Source organism: Penaeus vannamei, chromosome 13 (genome assembly GCF_042767895.1).
Source record: "Penaeus vannamei isolate JL-2024 chromosome 13, ASM4276789v1, whole genome shotgun sequence".
NCBI lineage: Eukaryota > Metazoa > Arthropoda > Malacostraca > Decapoda > Penaeidae > Penaeus > Penaeus vannamei.
This window is the reverse complement of record NC_091561.1, coordinates 13,490,017-13,517,516: the sequence shown is the minus strand read 5'-3', so window position 1 is coordinate 13,517,516 and position 27,500 is coordinate 13,490,017. Positions and strand designations below refer to the sequence as shown.

General features: G+C 38.0%; 4 protein-coding genes across 8 annotated transcripts in view; 2 read left to right on the top strand and 2 right to left on the bottom strand.

Annotated features, from left to right (window-relative positions):
* Positions 1-5,249, top strand: part of LOC113826640 (BRCA1-associated protein) — a 20,453-nt gene extending 15,204 nt beyond the window's left edge. For both annotated transcript variants that reach the window (XM_070128989.1, XM_070128990.1), the window contains 6 exons: positions 1,709-1,852; positions 2,665-2,779; positions 3,048-3,227; positions 3,506-3,640; positions 3,829-3,942; positions 4,483-5,249. In XM_070128989.1, the coding sequence (XP_069985090.1) occupies positions 1,709-1,852; positions 2,665-2,779; positions 3,048-3,227; positions 3,506-3,640; positions 3,829-3,942; positions 4,483-4,638 (844 nt within the window). In that variant the 3' untranslated portion in view covers positions 4,639-5,249. The remainder of the gene's footprint in view (positions 1-1,708; positions 1,853-2,664; positions 2,780-3,047; positions 3,228-3,505; positions 3,641-3,828; positions 3,943-4,482) is intronic.
* Positions 5,060-9,163, bottom strand: LOC113828010 (inactive hydroxysteroid dehydrogenase-like protein 1). Its single transcript, XM_070128991.1, has 7 exons — positions 8,798-9,163; positions 7,902-8,024; positions 7,610-7,720; positions 7,099-7,319; positions 6,545-6,674; positions 6,237-6,334; positions 5,060-6,125 (listed from the first exon to the last, which is right to left on the bottom strand). Exons 1-7 carry the CDS (start codon positions 8,988-8,990, stop codon positions 6,021-6,023), a joined length of 981 nt encoding a protein of 326 aa, XP_069985092.1. The 5' UTR covers positions 8,991-9,163; the 3' UTR covers positions 5,060-6,020.
* Positions 8,822-17,241, bottom strand: LOC113826315 (hydroxysteroid dehydrogenase-like protein 1). Of its 3 annotated transcripts, XM_027379184.2 has the most exons (8): positions 16,752-17,241; positions 15,350-15,472; positions 14,913-15,023; positions 14,351-14,571; positions 13,334-13,463; positions 12,940-13,037; positions 11,962-12,115; positions 8,824-8,956 (listed from the first exon to the last, which is right to left on the bottom strand). In XM_027379184.2, exons 1-7 carry the CDS (start codon positions 16,942-16,944, stop codon positions 12,011-12,013), a joined length of 981 nt encoding a protein of 326 aa, XP_027234985.2. In that variant the 5' UTR covers positions 16,945-17,241; the 3' UTR covers positions 8,824-8,956; positions 11,962-12,010. The 3 variants fall into 3 exon arrangements, with proteins under 3 accessions (XP_069985094.1, XP_027234985.2, XP_069985093.1); XM_070128993.1 differs by lacking the exon at positions 11,962-12,115 and having other exon boundaries at positions 8,822-8,956; XM_070128992.1 differs by lacking the exon at positions 8,824-8,956 and having other exon boundaries at positions 11,552-12,115.
* Positions 17,242-27,191: 9,950 nt separating this feature from the next.
* Positions 27,192-27,500, top strand: part of LOC113814950 (inactive hydroxysteroid dehydrogenase-like protein 1) — a 12,498-nt gene continuing 12,189 nt past the window's right edge. For both annotated transcript variants that reach the window (XM_070128988.1, XM_070128987.1), the window contains exon 1: positions 27,192-27,500. This exon is cut by the window's right edge and continues 22 nt beyond it. In XM_070128988.1, coding sequence (XP_069985089.1) covers positions 27,312-27,500 — 189 coding nt within the window. In that variant the 5' untranslated portion in view covers positions 27,192-27,311.

Genomic DNA, 27,500 nt, shown 5'->3' with positions numbered 1-27,500 from the left:
TGATCATTGCTGATACAATATATGATGATTGTACTAGAAAATTAGTCGAAAGACCTTTTTCCTAGGTCTTTCCTTAAGCCATGGACTTCATTTTGCCTTTTCTAATCAGTCATATTTAATCATTGTAATGTCAGCTTCCTAGATGTTCCATTCTGTAATGTGGAATTTCCATCAGCAGTTTTGTCAGTAGTTTGTTCTGTACATGTTAGTGTACTGGTGCTTGTATCATCTTGATTAACACCTTGACAACATTTCTCCAACTTTTTTTCTTTTTTTCTTTTTTTTTTTTTCTTTTTTTCCTTTTTGTTCTTCCAACTGTTGGGGAAAGAAGGTAGTTGGATGACAGAGGCATCAAGTATTTACAGCAAGCCCTCACAAGGCCAGGAGTATTTTATGTTTAGCCTGTATTCACTGATCACTTACAGTTTCATTTTGCAATTGTTCTGCATGGCTGTGGTGTGGATTTGCTGGTTGGGCTTCTGTCTTGAAATTTTTATTTGGGTTTTGCATATGTTTAAAATTTTGATGATACAACCTCTATGGGTAATCTCCCATGTAGATATAATTTAAGTTTTAAGTGTTGGTGATGTGTGATGATGAATATTAGGCAAAATGGTCTAATGTGTACTTAGATATTGTAGATTGATGTGAACTGATAGAAAATGAAAACGTAGAATTTCTAAAATTACACTCTTTTCAATATAAAATGAATCTCATGAGTGCTAGGAATCTAAATTTTCCCATTATAATGACAATGTTAAAATTTTCAAGTATTGTCATTTATTTACTTCCCAAACACACTGAAGATCTTTGGTCAGTTCACATAACACATGTACAAAATACATGAAAGACCTTACCAAATGCACACATATCACTTTATTCACTATGAGCTAAAACACAGACCATGTCGTAGTAGGTAATGAAAAGCAGTTGAGTCAGAGGAATCTTATGTATAATCATGAAATAAGAAATCCTCCTCCTCTTGTTGGAAAAGTTACCTAACCTTGGGTAAGGTAATAAATAGGTACATTTGGTGATTTAAGGTCACTGAGAGATAGTATGGTTCAGTTGTGTACCTTATTAGCAGTGGTACATGTTTCTTGGTATAGCACAGTAGAATTTGAAGCCTGACACTGACATAGCACAGCATGCAGTAATTGGAAACTAAAGAGCCATATTTGTTCTTGTGAAAACATTAATTTAATGAACAGGTATCACTAGCACTACTATATACTGCATGTATGTGCACAGATCCATAAAGAGGAACCCATTGCTCAACAAAGAATGATGCCTTGCTCTACTTTTCACACGCATTGGTCGTGTTTTTAACTGTTACATAGTCTCAAGGATAATGTGATGTTGGTGACCCAGCATGCATTAATGGTGTTATGCTGCAGTGTTCTACTATTCACTTTTGTATGTAGTTTAGCATTTGAATGGGGGAAACTTTGGTGGTTGACCAGCATTTATCGCATGAACTGTATGATTAGTGTAAGATATACAGATTTATTGTATGTGCATATATATATATATATATTTGAATGAATATTTATAGAGATACTTGAGATTGAGAGTAAGAATAGGAAACCTTGTAAGCTATATTGAGGAATGTTTGAAAGACTGATAGTTAATAGCTGTTGTGCCTAGAAAATAACTAATATGCAGTATGAATAATTACCACTTGCTGATTAGCCTATTTTGCCTCCAGCTGTCCAGTTTGCCGGTACTGTCAGACGCCAGAGGAAACGCCAGACCAACGATGCTTGTTATGCGGGTCAGCTGATTCCTTGTGGATCTGCCTTATATGTGGACATGTTGGATGTGGGCGTTATGTAGGAGGACATGCTCACAGGTCTGTATTAGTACTCTCATGATTATTGTATATGGAACTACACTAATCTCTCAATCTTGGGAACAGGAGAAGATAAAAGAATAAAATGTGCACTATGGCACTGATTATTAGGGTAAATATCAGTAATCCAAGGTAATATAGTGTTTAACCCATTGGCGCCGGGTGTCACGTACGTACATGCCATGGCTGTTGTGGACCAAACGCCGGGGGCATCATGCCATGCCCATTCCCGCGCTACTGGCTCGTCGGACGGAGGTTGTTTTCCTCCACTAGTAGGGGCTTCATTTATATGGTAAAGCTTTTAGGCAATGGCACCTAAAGTGAAGGTAAACCTTCAAAATTTTAATATTTTCATAAATTTTAGAAAAATAAAAACTTTTAGGTGCTATATGTCACTCGCAAACTACCGATCGAGCCGGGCGCAGACAGGGGAAACTGCCAGTGTGCGCCAACAAGCCGGCGCATACGTAAACTTGACAAAATTTTTACCCGTCGCTGATGGGTTAAGCAGTAGTAAGTTAGTTGAAGTAGATGTATAGGGCATTGGTTATATCAGAGTTGGTAAAGTTGCAATTATGTGCAAGCTGGCAAAGAATGCCAGATTTAATGATTTTCTTTAACTTTTGAAATTGCCACACCAGTGAATACCCTATTAACAATGTATAACCTGTTTGGTATTTAGCAGCATTTCCATAAAAATGACCACTTGTAAAGGAATTTTGTTTTGATTTATGGTACACTTTGTATATCAGCTGTAGTTTTGAATACTAATTGAAATGCCTTGTGAAATATTATGATAATCTTATTGGCAGACACTTCATGGAGACCAATCACCTCTTTTCGCTGCAAGTGGGCAACAACAGAGTGTGGGACTATGTAAGAGATAACTATGTGCATCGCTTATTACAAAGTGAAGGTGATGGCAAGGTAAGGGAAGACTTACTCATCGTCAGTGTTTGATCACTTGAAAGCTTGATTATTCAGAAATAAAAAAAGCTTCTAAAATAATGGTATTTCCATTCTTTAGCCAAATAACCTCCTTTTTTTTTAGCATTGAAATAAATATTTTCCCCTGTTTTCATGACTTTTATACTAAACTTTTTAAAATTTACACATCTTGAATTCAGAAGTAAAGGCAATTTTTTTGAAGAACTGTTTCACCTATTATCCATGCTTATAATGCAACATTCTGTAGGTTGTATCATATGAGCGGACATCACCTGTATCTGATACAAAGGAGGAGTTAGTTCAAGGGGAAGAAAAGTTGACGGCACTGCAGCTTGAATACACACACCTCCTCTCCTCGCAGCTGGAGTCACAAAGACAATATTTTGAAAACAAGATAACAGAAGCACAAGCAGAGGCGTGGCATGAGGTAATAAGTTCTTTTCAGTAAGCATTTGGAGTTGCTTAAGGTCAGATTTTCCAATAAAGCCTATTTGCAAGAAAGTAACAAGCCATAGTGAGAAATAGCAGTATGAGTTATTGTCTTTCTTGGTTTTGTGTCTGTCATACATTTAATTCTTTCACTTAAAGTGCTTGTATTTAGGAATCTTTTTACATTACTATTTGTTGAGATTACATATTTTTTCTTCAAATGCATATTTTACACTTTACAGTATATTTTAAGAATGATTGATATATATCTAATAGGCAGAAGAATCAAAAGAAGCTGTAAAGAAACTCAGTGAAGAAATGCAGGAAATCAAACAAGAGTTGGCTTTTGTTACACGTGAGAAAGTTACACTTGATAAGAAGATCAACCAGCTGAATAGTAAATTGGCAAAGGTAAGGCTTTAAGAGATGTCGTTATTGATTGAGTTCATGTTGCACTATTTTGCTAAATATTATCCAAATTGTTTACTATGAATTAAAGTTTAAAAAGTGTATGAATCTAGATGGCATTCAGTCGTACTCGGATTTCACATCAAAGCGAAGTGGGATTCATCCACATAATATTGACATCTGTTTTCCAGGTGTCCAAAGATCTGGAGACAGAGCAGGAGCTGAACCTGTCCATGCGTCAAGGCAAACAAGAATGGGTGTCCAAGGTCGTGAAGCTGGAAAGTGTGGTCAAACAGAAGGATCAGGTAAATAGACGATAGGTATAGAAAAGGGTATGTGTGAGTAGGTATGTGCATATGTTTGTGCAATATATATATCCAAAGTGTATTAGTAGATAATTGGTGGCAAGACACTTTATGAGTGCAAATTTTGAACAGGTGGAACTCATAGTCTGAACTTTTTCTTGAAAGAAATATGACCAGTGATAAAATATGGATTTATCATTCTGATTCTATAAATTAAGGAGAATAGAGACATTGCCTTTAGAAGAAACTTGACTTGGATGATATATATTCTGAAAAGTAAATGGTTTCTGAATGTACTTTTGTGCTGTTATTATTTTCTCCAATGTTTTTTTTATGTATTTCAAATTATATATTCAGTGTCTTATATTTTGCATAAAATATTGGGTATCAATTGTTACATATTATAAATAATATTTTCTTCCATTTTGCTTTTAAGATTGGAATTGAATGGCTGTAGCATGCAGTATTGTAAGTACTTAAGTCTGCACCATTTGCTTTTAAGGCAAAATTGATAATGAGAATGCTTGAATTCCCCCACAGAAAATAGCTGAATTGGAGTCACAAGTGAGTGATGTGATGGCCCACCTGGAGGCCCTGTCCACAGTCAACTGCAATCCAGAGCTCCAGGGTGGCCAAGTCTATATCCCAAACGAGAACTCGAAGCCACAAGGGGCAAGACGGAAACATCGGAAGTAAATAAGATGAGAGGTTTCCAGTGTGTGGTGACTTTGGATTTTTTTTTGGGGGGTGGGGGCAGCTTGTTAAGATGTCCAGGCTTATTGTGCAAAAAGACTTGCTGTAAGACCTTTTTTTTTCTTTGTTTTCCTTACCAGTTTTTCATTTTCTTTTTCTTTTTTGTCATGAAACTGTGAAGAAGTTGAAAGATTCTGTTATACTAGTCAGTATTTTCAGTAATTAATAGATCATATCTGTATGAGTACAATTATACGTGGAATTATTTAGGTTGTGTGGTAATTATATATATACAAAATATTTGTTACTTACGTGAATATGAGATTTAAATGTTTAGAACAAGGAAATAGGTACCTTAGATTTGTGTTCTGACTGATATCTCAAGTTAAATTTTATCTCAATATAGGTTAAAAAAAAATTAAAATGTTATGTTTATGTACATGGATATTGTAAATATATCTTGCATATTTTCCCTTTAGCATATCATTATAATCACCAATTGGGAATTGTAAATATAACTTTTCCCACTTATTTTTTTCTTCAATAATATCATTATCATAACTGATATGTTATTTCAAATTACAAAGAAATTAATAAAAACTATTTTTATGGTCTCACATTTTTCACTTTCCTCTCTTGATGTTATATTATAATATTATAATACAATAATGAATAGTAAAAACTAAAAGACTTTTAATTAAACCCTCATATAATATTTTTGCCTACACAATATAATCAATAAATAATTAATTAAGTTTTGAGGCAGAAAGTATTATATGAATGGTAACCTACTGTTTCTGCATATCTGATATGACATTTTTATATTTTCAAAGGAAGGAAGATGCAGTTATTGTTAATCTAATTACAGAATCTTTAATAAGTCATTTTATTTTACTGTTACAATTGACCTGTACAGATAAGCTGAGCCCATCTTCAAAGTGGATACTAATATTGAATTCATTAGCATTTAAGGTGATTTCCATGCTCTGTTTATCAACCTTTTCCTCCTCATGATAGAAAACCAGGGCCAAGTAGAACAAATCTCATAACAACTTCAAATATATTCATTCATTCTTTGCATAGTCACTTAGTAGGTGTTTGGAACACCAGCAGAGGTTAAAAGGATGCACACAAAAAATATATCTTGGTTCATTCTTACACACACATTATTTTCCTAATGCATGTAATTTTTCATTGTACCACCAGAGTTCACAGCTAAGTGATGTACATCTCTTCATATTCCACATCTTGTGTTCTTTTCATCATTACATTTAAAGATCAGGTTTCAAGTAGCTCACTGCCATTTCCACAATCAATTGCCTTTATTTTCCTATGCATTTGTATTAAAGTGATTTCTTTGCCTACAATGTTGAATTCTCTTCCATTCATTCTCTCTTATTTTTGTTCATGTCCCTTAATAAGTCTTCATTATGCAGTTTACACATTCTCATCAGGATCCACCTCGGCACAAAGTTGTCCATAACCCAAGCCTGAAATATTTACATAAAGCATTAAAACATGCAATGTGATGAATCAAAATACTAAGGTTGTAATAGAAATTACAGCATGATGAAAAGGGCTATATATGTAATGATCTTTACCATTATTCCATGAGTCCAGTAGCCTGTGGTGTAACTGGTAAACCCCAGAGTGTCCAGGGCATGTGCAGCAAAGTTTGAGGCAGTTGGCACCATAAGACCTAGTGGATGTGAACAAACATTCAAAGTGTAAGGACAAGATAGGTACAAATTCATACATTTGCTTTTTCACCATTTTCAGTTCAGATTACTTGTTACAATTTATATTTCTAAGTTTGTATTTTTTTGTGTGTGGATATGTGTGATCATCTGTATATGTATGCATGTGAAAGTCAGTGTATTCTGGGATGAATCTATTAAGTGTCCCTTACTTGGCTTGTAGATCTTTTCAGAGTAGCTTGTCATATTGGTTGATACATAACCTGGAGTAATGGTCTGAACTGTAATGCCTGAATGTATATACTCCACTCCTAAAGCCATGGAGAAGTAATCTACAAATGCCTGAATAATGAAGAATAAAGTATATTACTAATTAGCATAAAGCAAATGAGGAATCTGCATTGAATGAAAGGTATTTAAATTCTAGCAGCTTACAGCAAATAAAATCATAAGCCATTCACTTATTTTTTAATGACTGAATAGACATTTCAGAATTCAATCAAAATTGTACATGCTGAAGTATCCCTTAAAATAAGTTTTAGACTTGATAATAGCATTAGTGAATAAGAGCCAGTCTGAAAAGAAAGTCCTCTTGATGAGGTCTTTTACAGGAAATATAATTCAGTTATACTAAGAACGAGTCTAGTTTCTTGAATTTGAAATCTGAACAGGAAATGACAACAACAAAAAATGGTAAAGAGCAAAAGTAAGGCTACCTGATAGCACAGGTCATTACCATCCATCAAGTGCAAGCCACCTACTCTACCTTTGAAGCAGAGTAAATTTGGAGGAGGGGAACAGGACATCGCCCAGCTATGGAAGCCAAATTTACTATGGCCCCTTTTCTGCGCTTGAGCATTTGAGGGAGGATGATCTTGGTCATTGCCAGAGGAGATGCAACATTCACATTAACATGACTCCAAAGAATATGGTCGTTCACCTCACCAAAGCTCATAGGGTGAGGGGTTATAACTCCCACATTGTTCACTAGAAGAGATGAAAATCAGCATGGAACATTATACATATTGTTCTTACTTCTTAATCCTGTTAACTCTGTATTTTGATCATTACATTCAGAGTACTGGTTGAAGTTAATTATTTCAGTATTTAGTGATATACTAATCAATGAAAACAAATAAGCATTAACATGTATAGTTTTAGAGAGAACAATAGACTGCAAATCAATAGGTATTGAAAAAGTATTTCAACTTTATTTTAAACTACAACTAATATTTTTATATATATTTGTTTAACAGTTTAGTTTCATGAAAAATTACCTAAGATGCCAATCTCCTTTCCTTCAATGCACTTCTCAATTTCAGAATAAATCTCCCTTCCCAAGCTGAAGTCTACCTGTACTCTTTCTGTCTTGACTCCAAACTTTTTGCCTGTAAGCCCAACACAGTGAGATAAAATTATTTCATATTTAAATACTAATTAAAACTAGATTAGTAAACAAGTAACTTTTTTCTAATTGTATGATCACAACTTTTTTCAAAATATCAAAGAAGTATAATTACAAAATTTTCATAACATATTTATCAACTTATTAAAATTCCCCAAACTTACCAATCTGTGAAGCAACATCCTGTAGTTTTTCTGCAGTTCGAGATATCAAAATAATGTTCATGCCATTCTTTGCCAGTTCAAAAGCATAGGCTCTTCCAATTCCATCAGTACATCCTGTTACAACTGGAAAATATTCATATATTAATTAACACATTTATCCTCTTTATCTAATCATCTATCCAAGTAAAAAAAAAATAAAATACACAGTTACTTTAAGAAAAGAATTTGAACCTGTTGATGTTTCCATTCCAATTAAATTGCATTTTAGACAATAAAACTGAAAAGGATACTCCTTGAGGCATATGATATATATGCATGTCGGACAGTACAAAACGACCCAGTTCTTTTTCCTTGTCCTTAAATCAAATTTTCTTTGTCTTCTTTTCGATTTTGCCACATGATGTAGTCTGATACAAAAAATCACACTTTGATATTCCTTTAATACTGTGGCTGTTTTTCTATTCATCTTTGTACACTCATTATTGTATTTGTATTTTTGCTCAGACAAGAGAAAAAAATCTTCATAAAGCATAATATCATGATGTAAGCTACTACCTTTATTTCAAAGTATTAGTGTAAATAATTGCATAGAGCCTACGAAAATGCCAGCATGTAAAATTAAGTACTTCATGACTATTAGTATGTATTGGTACATGTGTTTGGGTTAGTGTGAGTGTGGCTGTGAATATGGGCGTGGTGTGAGTGTGGGTATGGGTGTGCCTGCATGTCCGTCTTCATGCCTGCTTATGTGCCTTCCTAAGGACCTGCGAATGTGGAATGTGAGTGTGTGGGTGAGGGTATGCATGATCTATCTATGCGTGTGTTTGTACGTGCCTGTGTTTGCCCTAGCATGTGTGTTTATACGTTTTCTTTCCATACTTTCATCTAATACATACTTGCCCATTTCCCGTAAGTCCGCACCAAGTTCTTCTTACACAGCTTTGACCACACATGCGCCCTCAGACCAACGACCACATCCCAAGCCGTCCTCACTATGATCTTCGTAGCCGTCAGGATGCCAAGGACCGTAATAACATTAACTACGGCCTCAAGATCTGGAAATAACCGGAGATCTTTAAAGTCAATCATGTCCGCCTCTGTTCTGACCGACCATTGATGACGTTGATAGCCCTTCAGAACTTTTTGTTCACGATGACGTTTCGTTTCTAGGGTAACATTAAGCGTTGTTTGTCGGTATGCATCGTTCGTATCGCTATTTCTGCCAAGGGTCAGTTTGTCATGCCGTAGATGCTATGATCAATGAAAGAGCTTGTCGTTATCTTATCGTGAGACAAATCTCATAGTGAGATAAGTGATGGAAAGTTGCTAGGTATTTATTTCAAGACTTTCATCCTCCGATAAGTAATGAATGTACTATTTTCGTTAATTCTACGGCTTTTCAAAGTTAAAAATCAAATAGAGCTGAAGGCAAGTTGATAGCTTTTAATCACTCTGAGTTGAAAAAGGCATAACTGTGATATTAAACATGAATGTAAAGCATGACTGATATTTAACATGTATGTGACACTACATTATGTATGTGTATGTACGTGCTTGCGTGTATGTGTGTATGTATGTATGTATGTGTGTGTGTATGCGTGTTGGGGAGGTAGATCTTGCCAGTCAGCGACCCTAAAGGAACAAGCCCAACTCCCCTTCCACCCTGCAAGCGAGACTGGCTATGAATCCCACTGAGAAAGCAGTCCGGTCTCCTACTCAGGGGATCCACTGTACCTCATCCGCGTTCCCGAATTTTTGGGAAAGGGGTTATTTTTGGATCTTATTTCGGGGAAAATTCCCCGAAAATTCTAAAAAGAGGGGGTCCTTTTCTTGCTCTCTCCCCGAAAAAACAAGGTATTTTTTAACCCGTCCTCGCCAAATAAAAAAATAGTAGTTTTAAACCAGTCCCCGAGGACGCCTTCGGTGCGCGATCTTCGCGTGCAGTTCCTAGCAAGGTCTATATAGGTACTTATATAGACCTTGGTTCCTAGGTTCCCGTCCCGTTCGGCCCCGTTCGCGCCTCGGGTTCAGAAAGACTAGGAGGCTTTTCTTAGACAAGCACAAATTTGTTAGATGAACTCCTTCATTTAGGGAGGGCAGTTTACAGCCATCCCTTCTCTTAGGGGGTCAGTTCACTAAAGGAGTTAGGATGTGGTTTCAGATACAGGTTTTCTAGTATCAGTGTCCATGAAAAGACAGAGAGGAGTGTGCTTGGGGGTTCGTTAGGCCGTTTCCAATCGCTTGGCAGTGCTCGGCAGCCCAAGGGACCCTGTAGCACCGTGGAACACCTTCAAACACTTGAAGCAGCTAAGGAGTTCAGTGGTGACCACCCAAGAACAAGGTACAGCTTTGTCTTATTACAGGAGATCCATATTGCACGGTTTGATTGGTCGGAGATCGGGCTTTGCATCGACCTTTGACACATAGGTCTCAAACACGGCAAAGGAGGCATAAGAAACCACATAGCAGGGAGAGGTCGGAGGCCTAGATCAAAACTCGCCCCACTGATGATAGTTCATCTCATTTTCAGCAGCCACCGACGATTAACAAGAAGGTGAGTAGTGTCGTGATCCCTGAGATGGGCAGGTTCGAGACAAAATTGTAGTGGAATTGGCACTGCCTTAGCTGGCCAATAATAGTCATTTTATCAGTTTATCTAATATGTAAATATCTAGTTAATTGTTATAAAGTGCAGAATAACCCGTCTCCTTTTTATGCAATTTCCAACTTGTGAAATGTATTTGTTTTTAAGCAATTTATGTGCTGCAAAAGGAAACAAGGGCTCGGATCAAAATGTGTTTTATTTATCTTTTCATCACCATTAAAACAGAAACATATGTCGTGTAATGCGAAAGAAACCACAAAGTTTCTTTCGCATTACACGACATATGTTTGCTACCCTGTGAAGCTTGCAATATATTAACTCATTTTTTGGCATAAATTCATATATTTTTTCCCTTATTCACAATACAACAAGGGCATTTACATCAAGTTTATATGAATATATACGAATATCATAGTTTTTTCCGCTGGATGTTGATCGCATCAATCTTTTACTTGGCTACAAAAAAAAAGACATATTATAGTAAGCTTGTTTAATAATTAGGAGTTACTTGATTTGCGTTTTGTAGACCTATTAAAATGTTGTATAGAAGATCAGGAAATTATTAGTCAGAAAAGTAGGATATACTTTTATTTCATTCTGACGCCATATACGTCTCTCTCTCTCTCTCTCTCTCTCTCTCTCTCTCTCTCTCTCTCTCTCTCTCTCTCTCTCTCTCTCTCTCTCTCTCTCTCTCTCTCTCTCTCTCTCTCTCTCTCAGACACACGCATTTATACACACATACACACACACACACGCATATGTATGTGTGTGTGTGTGTGTGTATTAATGTATATATACAAATATATATATAAATGTAAATAATATATATATATATATTTATTTATATATATGATACACATAATACACACACACACACACACACACACACACATATATATATATATATATATATATATATATATATATATGTGTGTGTGTGTGTGTGTGTGTGTGTGTGTGTGTGTGTGTGTGTGTGTGTATTTCTATATCTATCTATCTATCCATATATCTATATACATGTATACATTTACGCATATTCATGCACGTATGTATGTATATATATGTTTGTATGTATATATATGTGTGTGTGTGTGTGTGTGTGTGTGTGTGTGTGTGTGTGTGTGTGTGTGTGTGTGTGTGTGTGTTGTGTGTGTGTGTGTGTGTGTGTGTGTGTGTGTGTGTTGTGTGTGTGTGTGTGTGTTGTGTGTGTGTGTGTTGTGTGTGTGTGTGTGTTGTGTGTGTGTGTGTTGTGTGTGTGTGTGTTGTGTGCGTATGTGTTATGCGCGTATGTGTTTTGTGCGTGTGTGTGTGTGTATATGGATGTATATGTATATATATGTGTATATACACACACGCACACATACAAGCGTGTGTGTGTGTGTGTGTGTCTATCACAAATATAGCTCCCTTCACATCCCTCCACAACTCAATTGAGTTCTGCTACACATTTCCCACCAAATATTATTTTCCCGCCATCCACTTCTTCTGAGCTCCCACCAGGCATTCATTCTTCTTTCGTCTTCTTTAAATCTTTCAGTAAATCCTCGCAATTCTTCTTCAAGAACTTCATCCAGACCCATCGTGGAAAGAAAGTATCCATCACCCAAGCCTGAAAAGCGGAAAACAATAGACACAATTGGGTTAATCATTCTGATAATTATTATTTACAATTATCTTTTCAAAATGAATGTTTGAAAAGTCTATGTTTGTTATCAGCATACATTTGTTTGTTGCTATAAATGGTCCCCAAGTCGATATGCTTTCCGCTCTCTCGATTTTAACGGACGGATTGATACTATGCAAAATCTTGTTTAGGTTAACACTCTCTTTCTTCCTGTTTATTTTGTGTACTTAGACATCTCTCCTCTTAGACCAGAGGTTCTTGACCTGAGGGTGCGCCAGTAATCTCCAAGGGGGCCATAAGCCCTTCAGAAAAAGCAGGAATTTCTCTATGTATATTTGTTATTCTCTTAACGAGAACATGGGCAAATAATCAGGTCTGCTAACAAAGTGACTAATCATTACTTAAAAAAAAAGACTAAGAACTTATCTTAAATTTTCATTAAAATCTGGAAGGATATTTTGTTCATAGGAGTGTGTAGATGGAAGGACAAATCCCTACAGGAGACGTGATAGTAAAAAGGTTAAAAACCACTGATTTAGGCATTCATCTTACATATCCAAACACTTCCTAGTCAGTTTATCTAGACATGCATTCTTCCGCCTTTCTATCTATTCAGACATTCCATCTATCTATCTATTCACACATCCCTTCTGTCTATCTGTCTAGTTAGACACTCATTCGTCTATCTATCACTTCAGACATCTCCCCAAATTTATCTATTCATTCCTTTCCCCTATCAATCTACTGGCTTATCTATCCACCCCTGCCCATCTACCTATTCAAGACAACCCTCTAGCAAAAGTTCCCACCTGTAAGCCATGGGTCCAATAGCCTGTCGTGTAAGAGGTGTATCCCAAGGTATCCACAGCATGGGCGGCAAAGTTGGAGGCTGTTGGCACGAAGAATCCTAGCGAAAGAAAAGGGGAACGGGAAACAGACAAAATAAGGGGGTTATAAAGTGTTACAGGAAGAGAAAAAATATAGAAAAAATAGAAGAGATATATTAGGTGTAATCTTATTATCATATGATAGAAAAAAATATAAAAATAGACAAAAATAATAGAAGAAAAAATATGAAAGAAAAACACAATGAAAATAACAGAAATACATAAATATAAAAAACTCTCACAGTCAAATATTTTCAAAAAATAAAACCGATATAAAAATAGTACAAGAATACGTATAAATAATTACAAATCTTACTTGGTTTGTGGACCTTTTCAGAAAAGCTGGTCATGCTGGTCGACACATAGGCGGGTGTAACGGTCTGAACGGTCACGCCAGAATTTTCGTATTCCGATCCTAAAGCTTCGGAAAAGAAGTCTACAAATGCCTGTGGAAATGCGTAATTACTAAAATGTTATTACCACTTTATGTATATGTTTGCATGTGTAAAAGCCTGTCATAATTAAAATCGAATGTTTTCATATGGTAACTTATTTACTTTTTGGATTTGTTTTCATATTCAAAAATCTGTCAGGATCAAAATTGAATTTTCATATATAGAATTTTATTTACTTTTTAATTTATGTTTTTATACACAAAAAGCCCGTCAAAATTAACATCAGATGCTTAACTATAGAACTTTGTTTAATCTTTAGAATTATGTTATTATCGTAATGATTATCGCCGTCTCGATAAATACCTTGTATATGAATTAATAACGATGGTGCTGGTGAGGACAAGCGTAAGGATAGGATTGAAAATAATTAGAGTAATTAGACTAATTACGATGATGCTAATTAAAACAAGAATGGTGATAATGATATTGATAATGATGGTGATGATGATAACGAAGACGATGAAAATGGTGATCATGACAGTAATGATAGCTATATTACTACTAATCAACGTAATATAAATGTCGATAATGACAAAAATTGTAACATCGACAATAACAATATCAACAACCGCAGTAACAGTAATGGCGATGGTACTACGTAAATAAGTGAGATACATTAGTCTAAAAAAGAAAATAATGCATAAGTAGGGACAGCGTGGACGAGTATTTTCAGAATTCAAATAATCAGCATTATCCCTAACATTATGCAGCATTAAAATTATTCATTGACACACAAAATGTTCTTGTATAAATTCACACTAATCGATGGTAAAAAAATATGGAAAAAGCATGCAATCAGAAATATGCATTGTAGAATTAGTGTTTTTTTCCGTCAACACGCTAGACTATTTCCATCACGCTTCCCAGCCTGTGCTTACCTTGGTGGCGGAATAAACCTGCACCATCGGCACGGGATAGCGGCCGTAAATAGACGCAATGTTGACGATGGCTCCTTTGTCGCGCTCCAGCATCCCTGGCAGGATCATTCTTGTCATTGCCAAGGGAGATGCAACATTGACATTGACGTGACTCCAAAGCTGGTGCTCGCTGACTTCGCCGAAGTTCATAGGATGAGGTACTATAACGGCCACGTTGTTCACTGGAAAAGGGGAGTCGGTGTTCATGACGAAAGATGATCGTTCAGGCCCCTCATTCTCTCTCTCTTTCACTCTCTCCCTCTCTCTTTCTCTTTCTCTCTCTCTCTCTCTCTCTCTCTCTCTCTCTTTCACTCTCTCTACCTCTCTCTTTCACTCTCTCTCTCTCTCTCTCTCTCTCTCTCTCTTTCACTCACTATCTTCGATGATGCTGTTGTCAGTAACGGACATTGCATCACATTTTCTTTCGACTGTATTTGTAACGTGAAGATTGCCTCAAAAGAAAATGAAATATTCTCTGATTGCGAAAGTAATTGCAACAGGATATCACTGTTTTTATACCTACCTAAAAGGCCGACCTCCTTTCCTCTCACGCGTTCCTCTATCTCTTCGTACACCTGCTTTCCATGGCTGAAGTCTACTTGCATTATCTCCACCTCGACACCGAACTCTTTTTCTATTGAAGAAAAGCGAGGTTGTGGTATCTATATTACACATACAGGACTATGTAAATATTATGTATGTTAATGATCATGGCTTAACAATATTAATAACATTAATATTGTTAATAACATTGATATTAATAATACCTTCACAATAACAATAACAATCACACGTTACTTAATACCTGGTACCCTCATTATCACATCCCTCCCTATCATTATTATTTCCCCAAATACCCATTACAATAATACAATAAAATCTACCGAACAGTCAAACACGACAACAACAACAAACAACAAAACATATACCAGCAACATCACACAAAGAGAACAGACTCACCAATTTCTTCTTTGATTTTCTGCAACTTTTCCATCGTGCGAGATATCAGGAGCAAGTTCATCCCTTTCTTGGCGAGTTCATATGCATAGCCCTTCCCGATGCCGTCTGAACTCCCTGTGACGACTGGGAAAAGGGAAGAGAAATTGTTTTATAATTGGTCGAGAGATGGAAGTAGCTGTATTCGGACATGCTTTTATTTCCGGTACAAAATACCCGCACTCAAACGTGCACATTTATAATAACATAATTGAAAAGAATGTTTATACGAATGAGGGCTTAGATAAATAAAATATATACATATATGCATAAATACACACACATACATACATATGTACACATGCACGTGCGTGTGTGTGTGTGTGTGTGTGTGTGTGTGTGTGTGTGTGTGTGTGTGTGTGTGTGTGGGTGGGTGCATACATACATATAAAAATGTATGTATATATGTGTATGTATGTGGGTGGGTGGGTGCGTGCGTGCGTTTGTAATGTCACCGATAGTAAATGTTAATTTCGGCTTATTACAATTCAAATTTACTATTCAGTGGGAGAGTATTACATCATTCAAATCACGGTTGTGTAAAGACCATGGATAAGAGCAGGTACAAAATCTAGAGGATGCATTTCTGCAAAAGTGAAAAATAGGAAAGTAATGTAAAGACAAAATCATTAACACTTGAAATATACTATAACGAAAGATCTTGATTACTTATGTAATATTTTCCTCCTTGGGGCAAAAACGGGTGTGGGAGTCCCGTTGCTCCCAGTGACCAGCTGTTTGAAGGTCGAGTTGAAGATCAAGTTCGAGGACGGGAAGGTTGGAGATTAGAATATTTTGATGGGAACGAGCAATGAGAGAGTTAAGGAGTTTAAAGAGCGTGGTATGACCTCTCTAAGTGCAGTGAAATTATGATTTTTTTTTATTCGTCGAATCTTATATGTTCATTCACTTGTTCTTTTAGTCGTTTGTGCTACGGTCCCATATTTAATAATAGTGTTAAATTACTGATGCGTTTATGTCCCTAGATTATTGAGAGGGACGTAAAAAAATTGCACGTATGGTCTGCACCCGACTATAGGCACTCCCAAGTTTACATTTATGTCACTGATTCCGACCCTGTATTAAAGTGCACGAAAAAACAGCTATCTACGTGAATTTGCATGTTCTTACAAGTGATATATAAAATGCACTTTTAATGAATAAAATAATGAATGAAAGTCCAAAGAAAACCTCCCATGGAAGTATCCCTGATATAACACGACAGGAGAAATTAATACCTTCTCTTAATCTAGAATAAGTGTATATATATTACGTACTGCAAATGTTATCAGCAAAAAACTCACCTTAAAGTTAAAAGTAAGTTTAAAATCATGCGCTATGCAATTGCGCGTTCTAAAAACCTTACCTGCCCATTGCCCGTAAGTCTCAACGAAATTCTTGTTCCGGAGTTTGGACCACACGTGCGCTCGTAGACCCACTGCCAAGTTCCATGTCGTGACCGTGAAGAATTTCAGAACACTCAGGAGACCTACAAGCACAATACCATTCAGGAAGGCGTTCGGATACGGGAACAGCTGAAAGCCTTCCAAATCCATCATGTTTCCTCTCCGTGCTAGCCTGTCGCTATGAGGAGAGGAGTCTCACGTATGCCAGTCCTTATAGTGCTTGGCGAGGGAGGCAGCCTTGAACGAACCCACATGTGCCAGTGGCATTATATTTCGGAATATTTTGTTTTTCTTTCCTATTGTACAACGTATACATTAGAAATCAGGTGGGTTCCACGATGATACACACGCACTGTGAAATTACACAATCACTTAAATGATATTTAAAGGTATTTGCGATTGTTGGCAGTTTCAGACGCACTGTAAGGATAATGCCAAATACATTCTTCGCTGAATTTCATTTCTCAGAAGACACAGCTGCAGGATATCAAGAAACCAGTTATTTTCCTAACCATCAGCTTTGCAATGGAAACTATATACTCAGACGCACGCACACGCACACGCACACGCACGCACACACACACACATACACACACACACACACACACACATGCACACACACACACACGCACACACATTTATATATATATACATATATATATATATATATATATATATATATATATATATATATATATATATATATATATATATATATATATATATATATATATATATATATATATATATATATATATGATTTAATGTAAATAAACGCATACATTCACAAGTAGTAAGAATCATATGTAGTTAGAAACACGATATTGTGTTCCAGGGCAACTTTCCTACAGCATGGGACAGGGAGGAACATGCCGTATACCCGAGAGCAGTTTAGATGGTGGTTTAGTGTGTTATTAGTATCAGATTTAAAATACGCAATTATACTTTGATGCATCATACGTAGGTGACCAATTTCCTTCCATGTATGTACTGTAAGGTGGCATCCTGCATCCCGCCATCTCCCCTCATCTCGCGCCAGCCTCTCGTAGTCTCGCGCGCTATGACATCTCGCCGCCCGGACAACGCTTGATGCAGTCGCTGTTTTCTTGCCTTTCTGTGTACATATGTTGAGTTTTATTTTTCGTTTTATTATTCAAATTTTCGTTGGTTCATATAGGTCACTTCTGTTTGAGTTTGCCCTTTGACCCCGTACTCTTACCTACGGTTCATTTATATGTAAATTATTTCTTGATTCTTCTATGAGTTTGATAGTCAGTTTTATCATCTTAAATTATCACTTATTTTTACGTTCTGTCCATTTTTCTTACCTACGGAAGCTTCGTACTGATTTTAAGAATTGCCTGTTTTAACTGTACGTTTTTCTGCCTTCTCCACATTGAGTATGTATTTTTCTCTGTCTCATCTCGCTATGAGGATTACTTTATTAATGTTTTTGGTGCATTTCTTCGTATTTTTTTCAAACATTCGCTCTTACGAACGATGTTTGGCGTCATGAAGTTTATGAATTTAAGCCGCGTTGAGCTGGAAATTGATTGACTCTCCTCGAAACAACAGCGTTTTGCTCTCCTTCTAGGTAATTTCTCCTGACGTGCCGGACGGTGGAATACTCGGCACACATCTAGTCCTCAGATCATACGGAAAATATAAGTAAGTCCTGTTTCCCTGATTGTTTTCTTTGTGTATAGGAGTTGGCCATGATTCCTTGTTAATAAAAGTAAATATAGACCAGTTTTAGAGGTTTTGCATTAATTATTAAGCTCGTGGATATTATCGAACCTTGCTCCTTTCTCTACATCGTTTCAATGATTATTGATTTAACTTTTTATGTTTTTATGATGATGTCGAGGTATATAAACGGGGAGTCAGTTGGATTCTCTATTCACGCTACCACTCCTTAGAAACCAATTTGACTACGAACCCATTCGACACACAAATATTGGTTACGGAAACACAATACACAGTCCTACTTTTAACTTTTCCTTTTTTCGCCTCAGATCATCTGAGTAATGGGCATACGATCAGTATTGCAGTAAAAGGCCCTACTGCAATCAAAGACACTTATGGCTATTCACTGACCTTGAATACGACTTGGACACATGTACAAAGGCAAATCTCACAGAAGAGACATAAAAATACTAAAAGTATCAGAAATATTCATAACCAAATCAGTCATTTAAAGGGAAGGTGCAGTGGGTTTCAAACCATGTAATAATTGTTTTTATTTGATGCTATGTACAATAAATAAAAGTATTAAAACCTTAGTTCGATGTTAATCTTATCCGTTTACCCTCAATTTCGGCATTTTGCACCCGTAAAACTAGGTGAAAACGTCATCTGCTAAAAATGCGATTGCAGCGTCGCCACACGTCTGTGACGTCATGCGGTGTACAGACACATAAACACGTGTATATATATATATATATATATATATATATATATATATATATATATATATATGCACTCGTATATGTATAAATATGTATATATATACATATATCTATACGCGTATACACAAACACGTATATATGTATATGTATATAAATATATCCATATATATATCCATACATATATATTAAATATGTATATATCCATATATACATATCCATATACATAATGTATATATACACCCATATATATATATATATATATATATATATATATATATATATATATATATATATATATACACACACACATATACATACATACATACATATACCCATATAACATAGATATACGTATATATACATATATATACCTGAATAAATGTAAACATATATATATATATACTATATATATAATGTATATTTTATATATTCATATATATGTATGTACACACATATACAATATATATTTATATATATATATGTATATATACATACATATATATGTATGTATATTTTTTTACCAAAAACGATGAAATAGTTTCGCTCACCTGAATACCCATCATGTGCGTAAAGGTAATCCAGTCCACGGGGTGTGCAATGGTTCAGTTTAGGAAATATTTTACGAAAAAGATTTGTTTATCACTCCCTTCTGCAACCTTGCAGGAAACTGCTTCTGCTGAAACACTAACCCATTCCTTGTCTGTGGCCTATGACCATGAGAGCATTGCATCCAATGAGTTCCTGAGTTCCTTCTGTCTCTCTTTTTTTTTCAGTCTCTCTCTCTCTCTCTCACTCCTCCATATCTCGTTGATAGACTGGTAAATCCAAGAATAAGTAAGTCTCAGATCGAGTCCCAGACTCACACGTCTGACTCAGTGTCAGCCATGTTTAGTGATGAATGAGTTAAAATTTTTCTAAACTGAACCAATGCACGCCCCGTGGACCGGATTACCCTTACACACATGATAGGTCCCCAGGCGAGCCAAACAATTTCATTGTTTTTGGTAAAAAAATATCAATCCTTTTGTTATTCTGTGATGGTTGCTATTGGGCCTGTGAACTTCTGTCATTGTAATGACTGAATATGTACTGCCTGTTACCTTTAATGATTATTTGTCTCTTTTTCTCTCATAAATTCCATACTAAATACTGCCCTGTGCCGCCTGGCACTGGCCGGTGCTAATAATGTATTGCCTGGTACCTATAAATGCATCATTTGTCTCTTTTTCTCTTTTAAATTTCATATTAAATACTGCCTGGCACCGCCCGGCACTACCCGGTGCTAATAAATCTACTCCCCAGTAGCTATAAACGCATTATTTGTCTTTGTCTTATAAATTTCATACTAAATACTGCCCGGGACTGCCGGTACCGCCCGGTACTGCCTGGTGCAAATAAATGTACTGCCCGGTAGCTATAAACGCATTATTTGTCTCTTTTTATCTTATAATTTTAAATCTAAATACTGTCCAGTACTGCACAGTACCGGCCAGTAGTGGGTGGCACTGGGCAGCAGCGGGCGGCACTGGGCAGTAGCGGGCGGCACTGGGCAGCAGCGGGCGGCACTGGGCAGCAGCGGGCGGCACTGGGCAGCAGCGGGCGGCACTGGGCAGCGGCGGGCGGCACTGGGCAGCGGCACTGGGCAGCGGCGGGCGGCACTGGGCAGTAGCGGGTGGCACTGGGCAGCAGCGGGCGGCACTGGGCAGTAGCGGGCGGCACTGGGCAGCAGCGGGCGGCACTGGGCAGCAGCGGGCGGCACTGGGCAGTAGCGGGCGGCACTGGGCAGTAGCGGGCGGCACTGGGCAGCAGCGGGCGGCACTGGGCAGCAGCGGGCGGCACTGGGCAGCAGCGGGCGGCACTGGGCAGCAGCGGGCGGCACTGGGCAGCAGCGGGCGGCACTGGGCAGTAGCGGGCGGCACTGGGCAGCAGCGGGCGGCACTGGGCAGCAGCGGGCGGCACTGGGCAGCAGCGGGCGGCACTGGGCAGCAGCGGGCGGCACTGGGCAGTAGCGGGCGGCACTGGGCAGCAGCGGGCGGCACTGGGCAGCAGCGGGCGGCACTGGGCAGCAGCGGGCGGCACTGGGCAGCAGCGGGCGGCACTGGGCAGCAGCGGGCGGCACTGGGCAGCAGCGGGCGGCACTGGGCAGCAGCGGGCGGCACTGGGCAGCAGCGGGCGGCACTGGGCAGCAGCGGGCGGCACTGGGCAGCAGCGGGCGGCACTGGGCAGCAGCGGGCGGCACTGGGCCCGGATTTACTAACGCACTTACGATGGTAAAATCAGTGGTAACTATAGTTACCATGGTAAACAGACAGCGGTGGTATTCACTAACAACTTGCCATTGGAGTTATCATGGTAAATTTTACCAGTGGTCAGAGCACTGGTAATTTCTGGGAAGACGATGTCATTACGTGTTACCTCGTCAAAAAATCAATATCTAAGCGGACATAGGTAGAATAAGATCCACACAAATTCTCGTGAACTTATAGGCCTATAGTATACTAGAATGTATGGAACCGATAAATAAGTGAACTCTTAAAGAGTTCTTCTCCGAGTTGAGTATTACAAATGCTATAGGAAAAAGTACCTTGCTGATATATAAACTGACAATACCAACGCTAAATGAGTATAGTAATATCTGTATCTGTCGGCATTTTGACAATACACTCCAAAGTGCATGCGCAAGAATGAGCTTGAGATATTTCCTTTGACAACAAGTGGCGATGAATAAAAAAAAAAATGTTTGATCCGGTTCTTTGTTTAACAATGATGGAAAATATATCAATGCAAATCGGTTTGGACTGTCTCTTTGGTTTGAGTTAACAATAATATATTAATATATCATTGTTTTTACTGGTTTCTATCTATACAGTAAATATATATCTAACATGATGGATATAATCAAATAAATATATTCTTTTTTACATGTGCTTAAATAGTGTTTCAGCTCTGACGATTATTCAAACAATCTCGCTGTGTCTAGTTCTGTTTACATGTTATGTGATTGGCCGAAGGAACCTAAAAGATTATGTTAGGCGCTCGCTGATTGGTGGAATTGCTTTATCAGAGCCCTCTGTTGGCTACCATTAGAATGAGTCGATTTACGATTGTAACTCAGCATATCCAAATCACCATTTCTTCATGAATCCCGCTTTGCCATGACTGGTAAACGCAACGGTAAATGACCGCTGGTAAATGCGTTACGATCGTATGTTAGTGAATCCGGCCCCTGGGCAGCAGCGGGCGGCACTGGGCAGCAGCGGGCGGCACTGGGCAGCAGCGGGCGGCACTGGGCAGCAGCGGGCGGCACTGGGCAGCAGCGGGCGGCACTGGGCAGTAGCGGGCGGCACTGGGCAGCAGCGGGCGGCACTGGGCAGCAGCGGGCGGCACTGGGCAGCAGCGGGCGGCACTGGGCAGCAGCGGGCGGCACTGGGCAGCAGCGGGCGGCACTGGGCAGCAGCGGGCGGCACTGGGCAGTAGCGGGTGGCACTGGGCAGTAGCGGGTGGCACTGGGCAGTAGCGGCCAGTATTTGGTTTTAAATTTATAAGAGAATAATAGACAATGCGTTTATAGCTACCGGGTAGTACATTTATTAGCAACGGGCAGTACCGGGCGATACCGGACAGTATTTTATATGAAATTTATAAGAGAAAAAGAGGCAAATAATGTGTTTATAGATACCGGGCAGCACTTTTATTAGTGCCGGGTGGTACCGGTCAGTACTGGGAGGTACCGGGCAGTACCAGGCAGTATTTAGAATGAATTTTGTAAGAAAAAAAGAGACGAATAATGCATTTATAGCTACCGGGCAGTAGATTAATTAGCACCAGGCTAATACTGCCTGGTACTGCCCTGTCGCCTACCCCAAGAAAACACGCTCCTTGATAAAAGCTTTTGAACGAGTGGTCAACCATCTCTCTATTTCCGTCCTCGAGATATTTTGTTTCTAAATTTATGGTACCTCTATATGTATGTATGTATATACGTCCCAATAACGGTTGGGTGGGAACCCCCTTGTATATCAGCTTCACTTGGGCCGACTCCAATGAACCTTGCTACTCTTGAACATTGGCCTGGCTAGGTTCAGATCCCAAAGTTTCATGTTTCTACCTGTTATGGAACCCTTTTTTCTAGAACGCTCAAACCCCACTGTTTGGCATAAACGTGTATCTACACTGGCCCTGGTTTCAGATGGAAGTTCTTGGATCTGACTTTTCGTAGGTTTTTGCTATATGGCTATTGTTTGGGAGTCGATATGACTTAGTTTAAGTTGATTTGAGTTGATTGGGTGAATTTCTGGGGGAAGGGGGGAGGAGGTTTGGGTTATGGGTATATATATGTATATATATAAATATATATATATATATGCATATATCTTAAATATATATACATATATATATATATATATATAATATGCATATATCTTAAATATATATACATATACATATATATATATATACATATATATATATATATATATATACATATATATATATATATATATATATATATATATATATATATATATATATATATATACATATATATACATATATCTTAAATATATATATATATACATACATATATATATATATATATATATATATATATATATATATATATATATATATATATATATACACACACACACACACGTGTGCGTGTTTTTGTGTGTATTTATATATATTATGTATAAAGTTTTCGTTCGATACAGCCATGTTTGTTGCTGTGTAGCCTACCCCTATTGCGCTTTGTCTGGATCGCTCACAGTCACATACATCGTGTGACGTCATGCACGGTTGGTGGCGCGATGTCAATTATTTAGCAGACGACGGGCGCGGGGAATGCAAAACGCCGAATTTTGAGTTGAATTACAATTGCCTTTCTAAACTTTGATCTGATATTGATTCTTTATGCTTTAATGTATAATTATTCATGAACATGTGGGTAGAGACTGGACCTTCCCTTTAAAGAAAAAAAAAATCATCTTCAGCAGTCAGGTGATTTTGCTTTCTAAAAGACAAAGAATCATTTGTTTTTTTCTGCATCTGTATATATATATATATATATATATATATATATATATATATATATATAAATATATATATATATATATATATATATATATATATATATATATATATTAGAGTGCTTTCCGATTTTATACACATGTTCATTACACTAGTTATAACTAGGATTTTAAGAAATTAGGATTAGGGTCCCAAAGTTTGTGCTTCGTATGACAAATCGCTTACTTTTGTCTTTTAGCCATTGACTCGTATCATAAGCGAATCGTTCAGCGTTTTACATATTCAGTTGAACAATTCACATCTAATGGGACACCTCCTCAGGTATGCTAACATTTCTAAACAAATTTTTCCCTCTAAAATTGACAAAGATTGAAAGATATACCGGTTCCTTCAACTGTTAGTACATATGAATATTCATAGTTACCTCTGTCAAGGAGGTTATGTTTTTGGTGGAGTCGGTTATTTTCTTCGTTGGTTAGTAGGGTAACTCAAAAACTTATGAGCAGGTTTTTATTTTTATTTTTTTTGCCAGAGATGTCTTAACCGAACTTGGATGCCATTAAGTTTTGGTGGTGATCCGGATCATGATCCAAATCCAGGATATTTTTATTTAGATCAGTCACCCCTATTGCCTATTATTATAATTTGATTTCATACCTCCACCAAGGAGTTTATGGTTACAGTAGTCACCAATGTACTCGAGGATTAGGTGATTTAAATGTAATTCTTCAAGTGTGAATACTTTATCTGCATCTGTGACCCTATTACCTTAGCGAAGATATGCGCTCTCTGAGTGCCTCTAGTTAATCACAAAACAATTAAGAAATTCATATAACATGTTCCTTCGATTTCAAATACAGTTTTTATGAAACAGAATGATTTAGGAAAACAGTATGAAAGTCGTCAGGGGTGGTATGGCAGTAAAGTTATTGTTCCAAATGCGTCATGAGCATTCTAAGCATTGGCTTTTCTCGGGTATGCACACACACAAAGGTAGGTACAGTGCAAAAAGTATATGAGTTTACATGAATACGCGTGAAGTTGCAAATGTGTATTCTGATCACGATTTTTTTTTTTTTTTAATTTCTGTATTTGTTATTTTACAGGGAATCTAATCTTACTAAAGTGACATCATTCCTATATATAGGACAGACTGGATAGCTTGAATTGTTATTTTTGAAAATGGATCAGCAAAGCGCACTCGTAGAACAGGTAAGAGACTTGACATGCAGATATAATTTGAAGACCAAGAAATGAGAAAAAAAAATGCACGGAAAGACTGCTACTAGTACATTAGTTTTCTCTGGGCAAAGTTCATTTACTATAAAAATGGCCTTTGACCTCCTTAGCAAGGTTGCTGATAGGGTGAAAGTTTCTATGTCGAACTCGCATCCGTGGCAGACAGTTGTCCCTAATGAGATATTCACATTTTTCTGGGAGATTTCAATGCAGTCCAAGGGCCGACAGAGACGTTTCCAGCAGCGAGAATAGCCTCCTTCTTTGGGACTTTACTAGGTCCCAGACGCTGAGGATTTCTGACTCCTGGTATTAGCTTGTGGCGGACGCCACAATCACCTCGGCACCTCGCTCCGCATAATTACCTCACTTGGCACCGGCACACCTCACTCGGCTTAATTGCCCTTACGGCGAGTCAGCCGGCAGGCAAGCGTGGCGAGGCCCGCGGCGCTGATTCGCCGCGACACGAAAGTTAAGGATCAATCAGCACACTCAGCCACAAACGACCCAGCAGTGTTACTTTGTCCCTTTTGCATTTATACTACATTTCTCGCCAAAAATATACACACTTCACAGTCTTCCCTGCACTTCAGTGTTTACTTCATCTTATCACTCAAGACCTTAGCTCTTGACTACCTCGCTCAGAGGCCTTTCTACAAGCTCTCCAACCTGCCTCGCTGGACTTGGTATTGTACAATAATGTGGGTAATGTGGCCGAAAGGATTGAGCTTGGCCTTGTTAGCACTCGTTGGAGGATCTCTAAATTAACAGGGTTTACCGGAGTGCTGAGTTTTATGGTGCTTACCATAGAATGGTTATAGTTACCATTCGGTTCCCTTTCAAAACCTACTGTACACTCTAGAGAGGAGCGTGCCCTGAAGTTTGGTTTGACCGATTGAGGGAAATGAGGAAATATGGAATATGGACTACATGACGCGCAACAAAATTCTACAAAAGCTACTGGAACTACCACGTTCCACTGCGTGTTATGTGTCAATTCACAGTTGTCCGTTTTCGCCAGTAGACTGCGGAGGTTCTCAAAGCGAGAGGTCTCGAAACCCAGAGGTCTCGCAAAATAATTTTAAATGATAGCGAGATCCTGCAACCCCTCCTCCGCCTTTTCCTACCCATCCTAACGGGTATAGAACTTGTCAGCGGTGGTCGATCTGCCCGATGTTCGATAATCGGTTCGGTATCAGAAAGACACCTTATGTAAACATGCTTTTTTATGTTTGCATGCGTTAGTGATTGTCAGAAATGTTTGTTGCTTAGGGGATGAGTTGCGAATCTATCGAAGTACTTTTTAGGGGCCGTAGCCAAAAAAGTCTGAGACCACTGGGCTATCGGAAGGTGATTCGGGAAATTCTGTGATTTACCGTATAAACAATTTGTAATATACAAAGCAGTGTGTTGCAATATGATGTAGTTGCGAAACAATTATGGGACATTTCCAAACAATTAATCTTACTAGTACCCAGGAAAATTAATATTTCTGGGAGAAACGCACAAAATAGTATGTGAATATTCCAGTTGGAGCTGTGTCTATAGTGTGAACAAAAATGTTGAAATCCTCAAAAAGTCGTTTTACAGTAACCTACATTTCGCCGATATAGATTACCATTATTGCTTCATGCAAGGCAATGACCTTGGGTCATTTACGAAACTACATTTACGGAACGGAGATAAATCCACCTGGAAATTAGGCCGTGGCAACTCACCCACGTGTTATTGTTTACATGGCCTTGCGTCAGACTCGTTCTTGGTGTAAATGGTCTGCATGTAGGGGCGTTGCAAGTTCTCCCACAGACTGTTTATTCTTGAAAACCCATAATTTAGAAATTATTCGAGATGGCAGTGGCTGTGGATTCAGCGAAATATTTGATAGATGAGATTTTGCCGATTTTAAAGCGTATAGAGGAGGCGTTTGCTCTTGTCGGAATATGTTACGCCGGGTCCGTGACTGTCAGCTTCCTTTGGAAGGTCACGAAAGGGGTTAGAGTACACTTTTGGTCTAAGCTGTGGAAGAAGGACTTGGTA

What these genes read in the sequence shown, in the direction of transcription:
- LOC113828010 (XM_070128991.1), bottom strand. Translation starts at nt 8,990, where the DNA reads ATGATTGACTTTAAAGATCTCCGGTTATTTCCAGATCTTGAGGCCGTA. An exon ending in GACTTACGGGAAATGGGCAA is followed by an intron (nt 8,025 to 8,797) that starts GTATGTATTAGA and finishes AATATTTTCCAG; the next exon opens with TTGTAACAGGATGTACTGAT. An exon ending in AAAGGAGATTGGCATCTTAG is followed by an intron (nt 7,320 to 7,609) that starts GTAATTTTTCAT and finishes CATCTCTTCTAG; the next exon opens with TGAACAATGTGGGAGTTATA.
- LOC113826315 (XM_027379184.2), bottom strand. Translation starts at nt 16,944, where the DNA reads ATGATGGATTTGGAAGGCTTTCAGCTGTTCCCGTATCCGAACGCCTTC. An exon ending in GAAAATCAAAGAAGAAATTG is followed by an intron (nt 15,024 to 15,349) that starts GTGAGTCTGTTC and finishes TTTCTTCAATAG; the next exon opens with AAAAAGAGTTCGGTGTCGAG. An exon ending in ATTGGACCCATGGCTTACAG is followed by an intron (nt 12,116 to 12,939) that starts GTGGGAACTTTT and finishes TCCGCTTTTCAG; the next exon opens with GCTTGGGTGATGGATACTTT.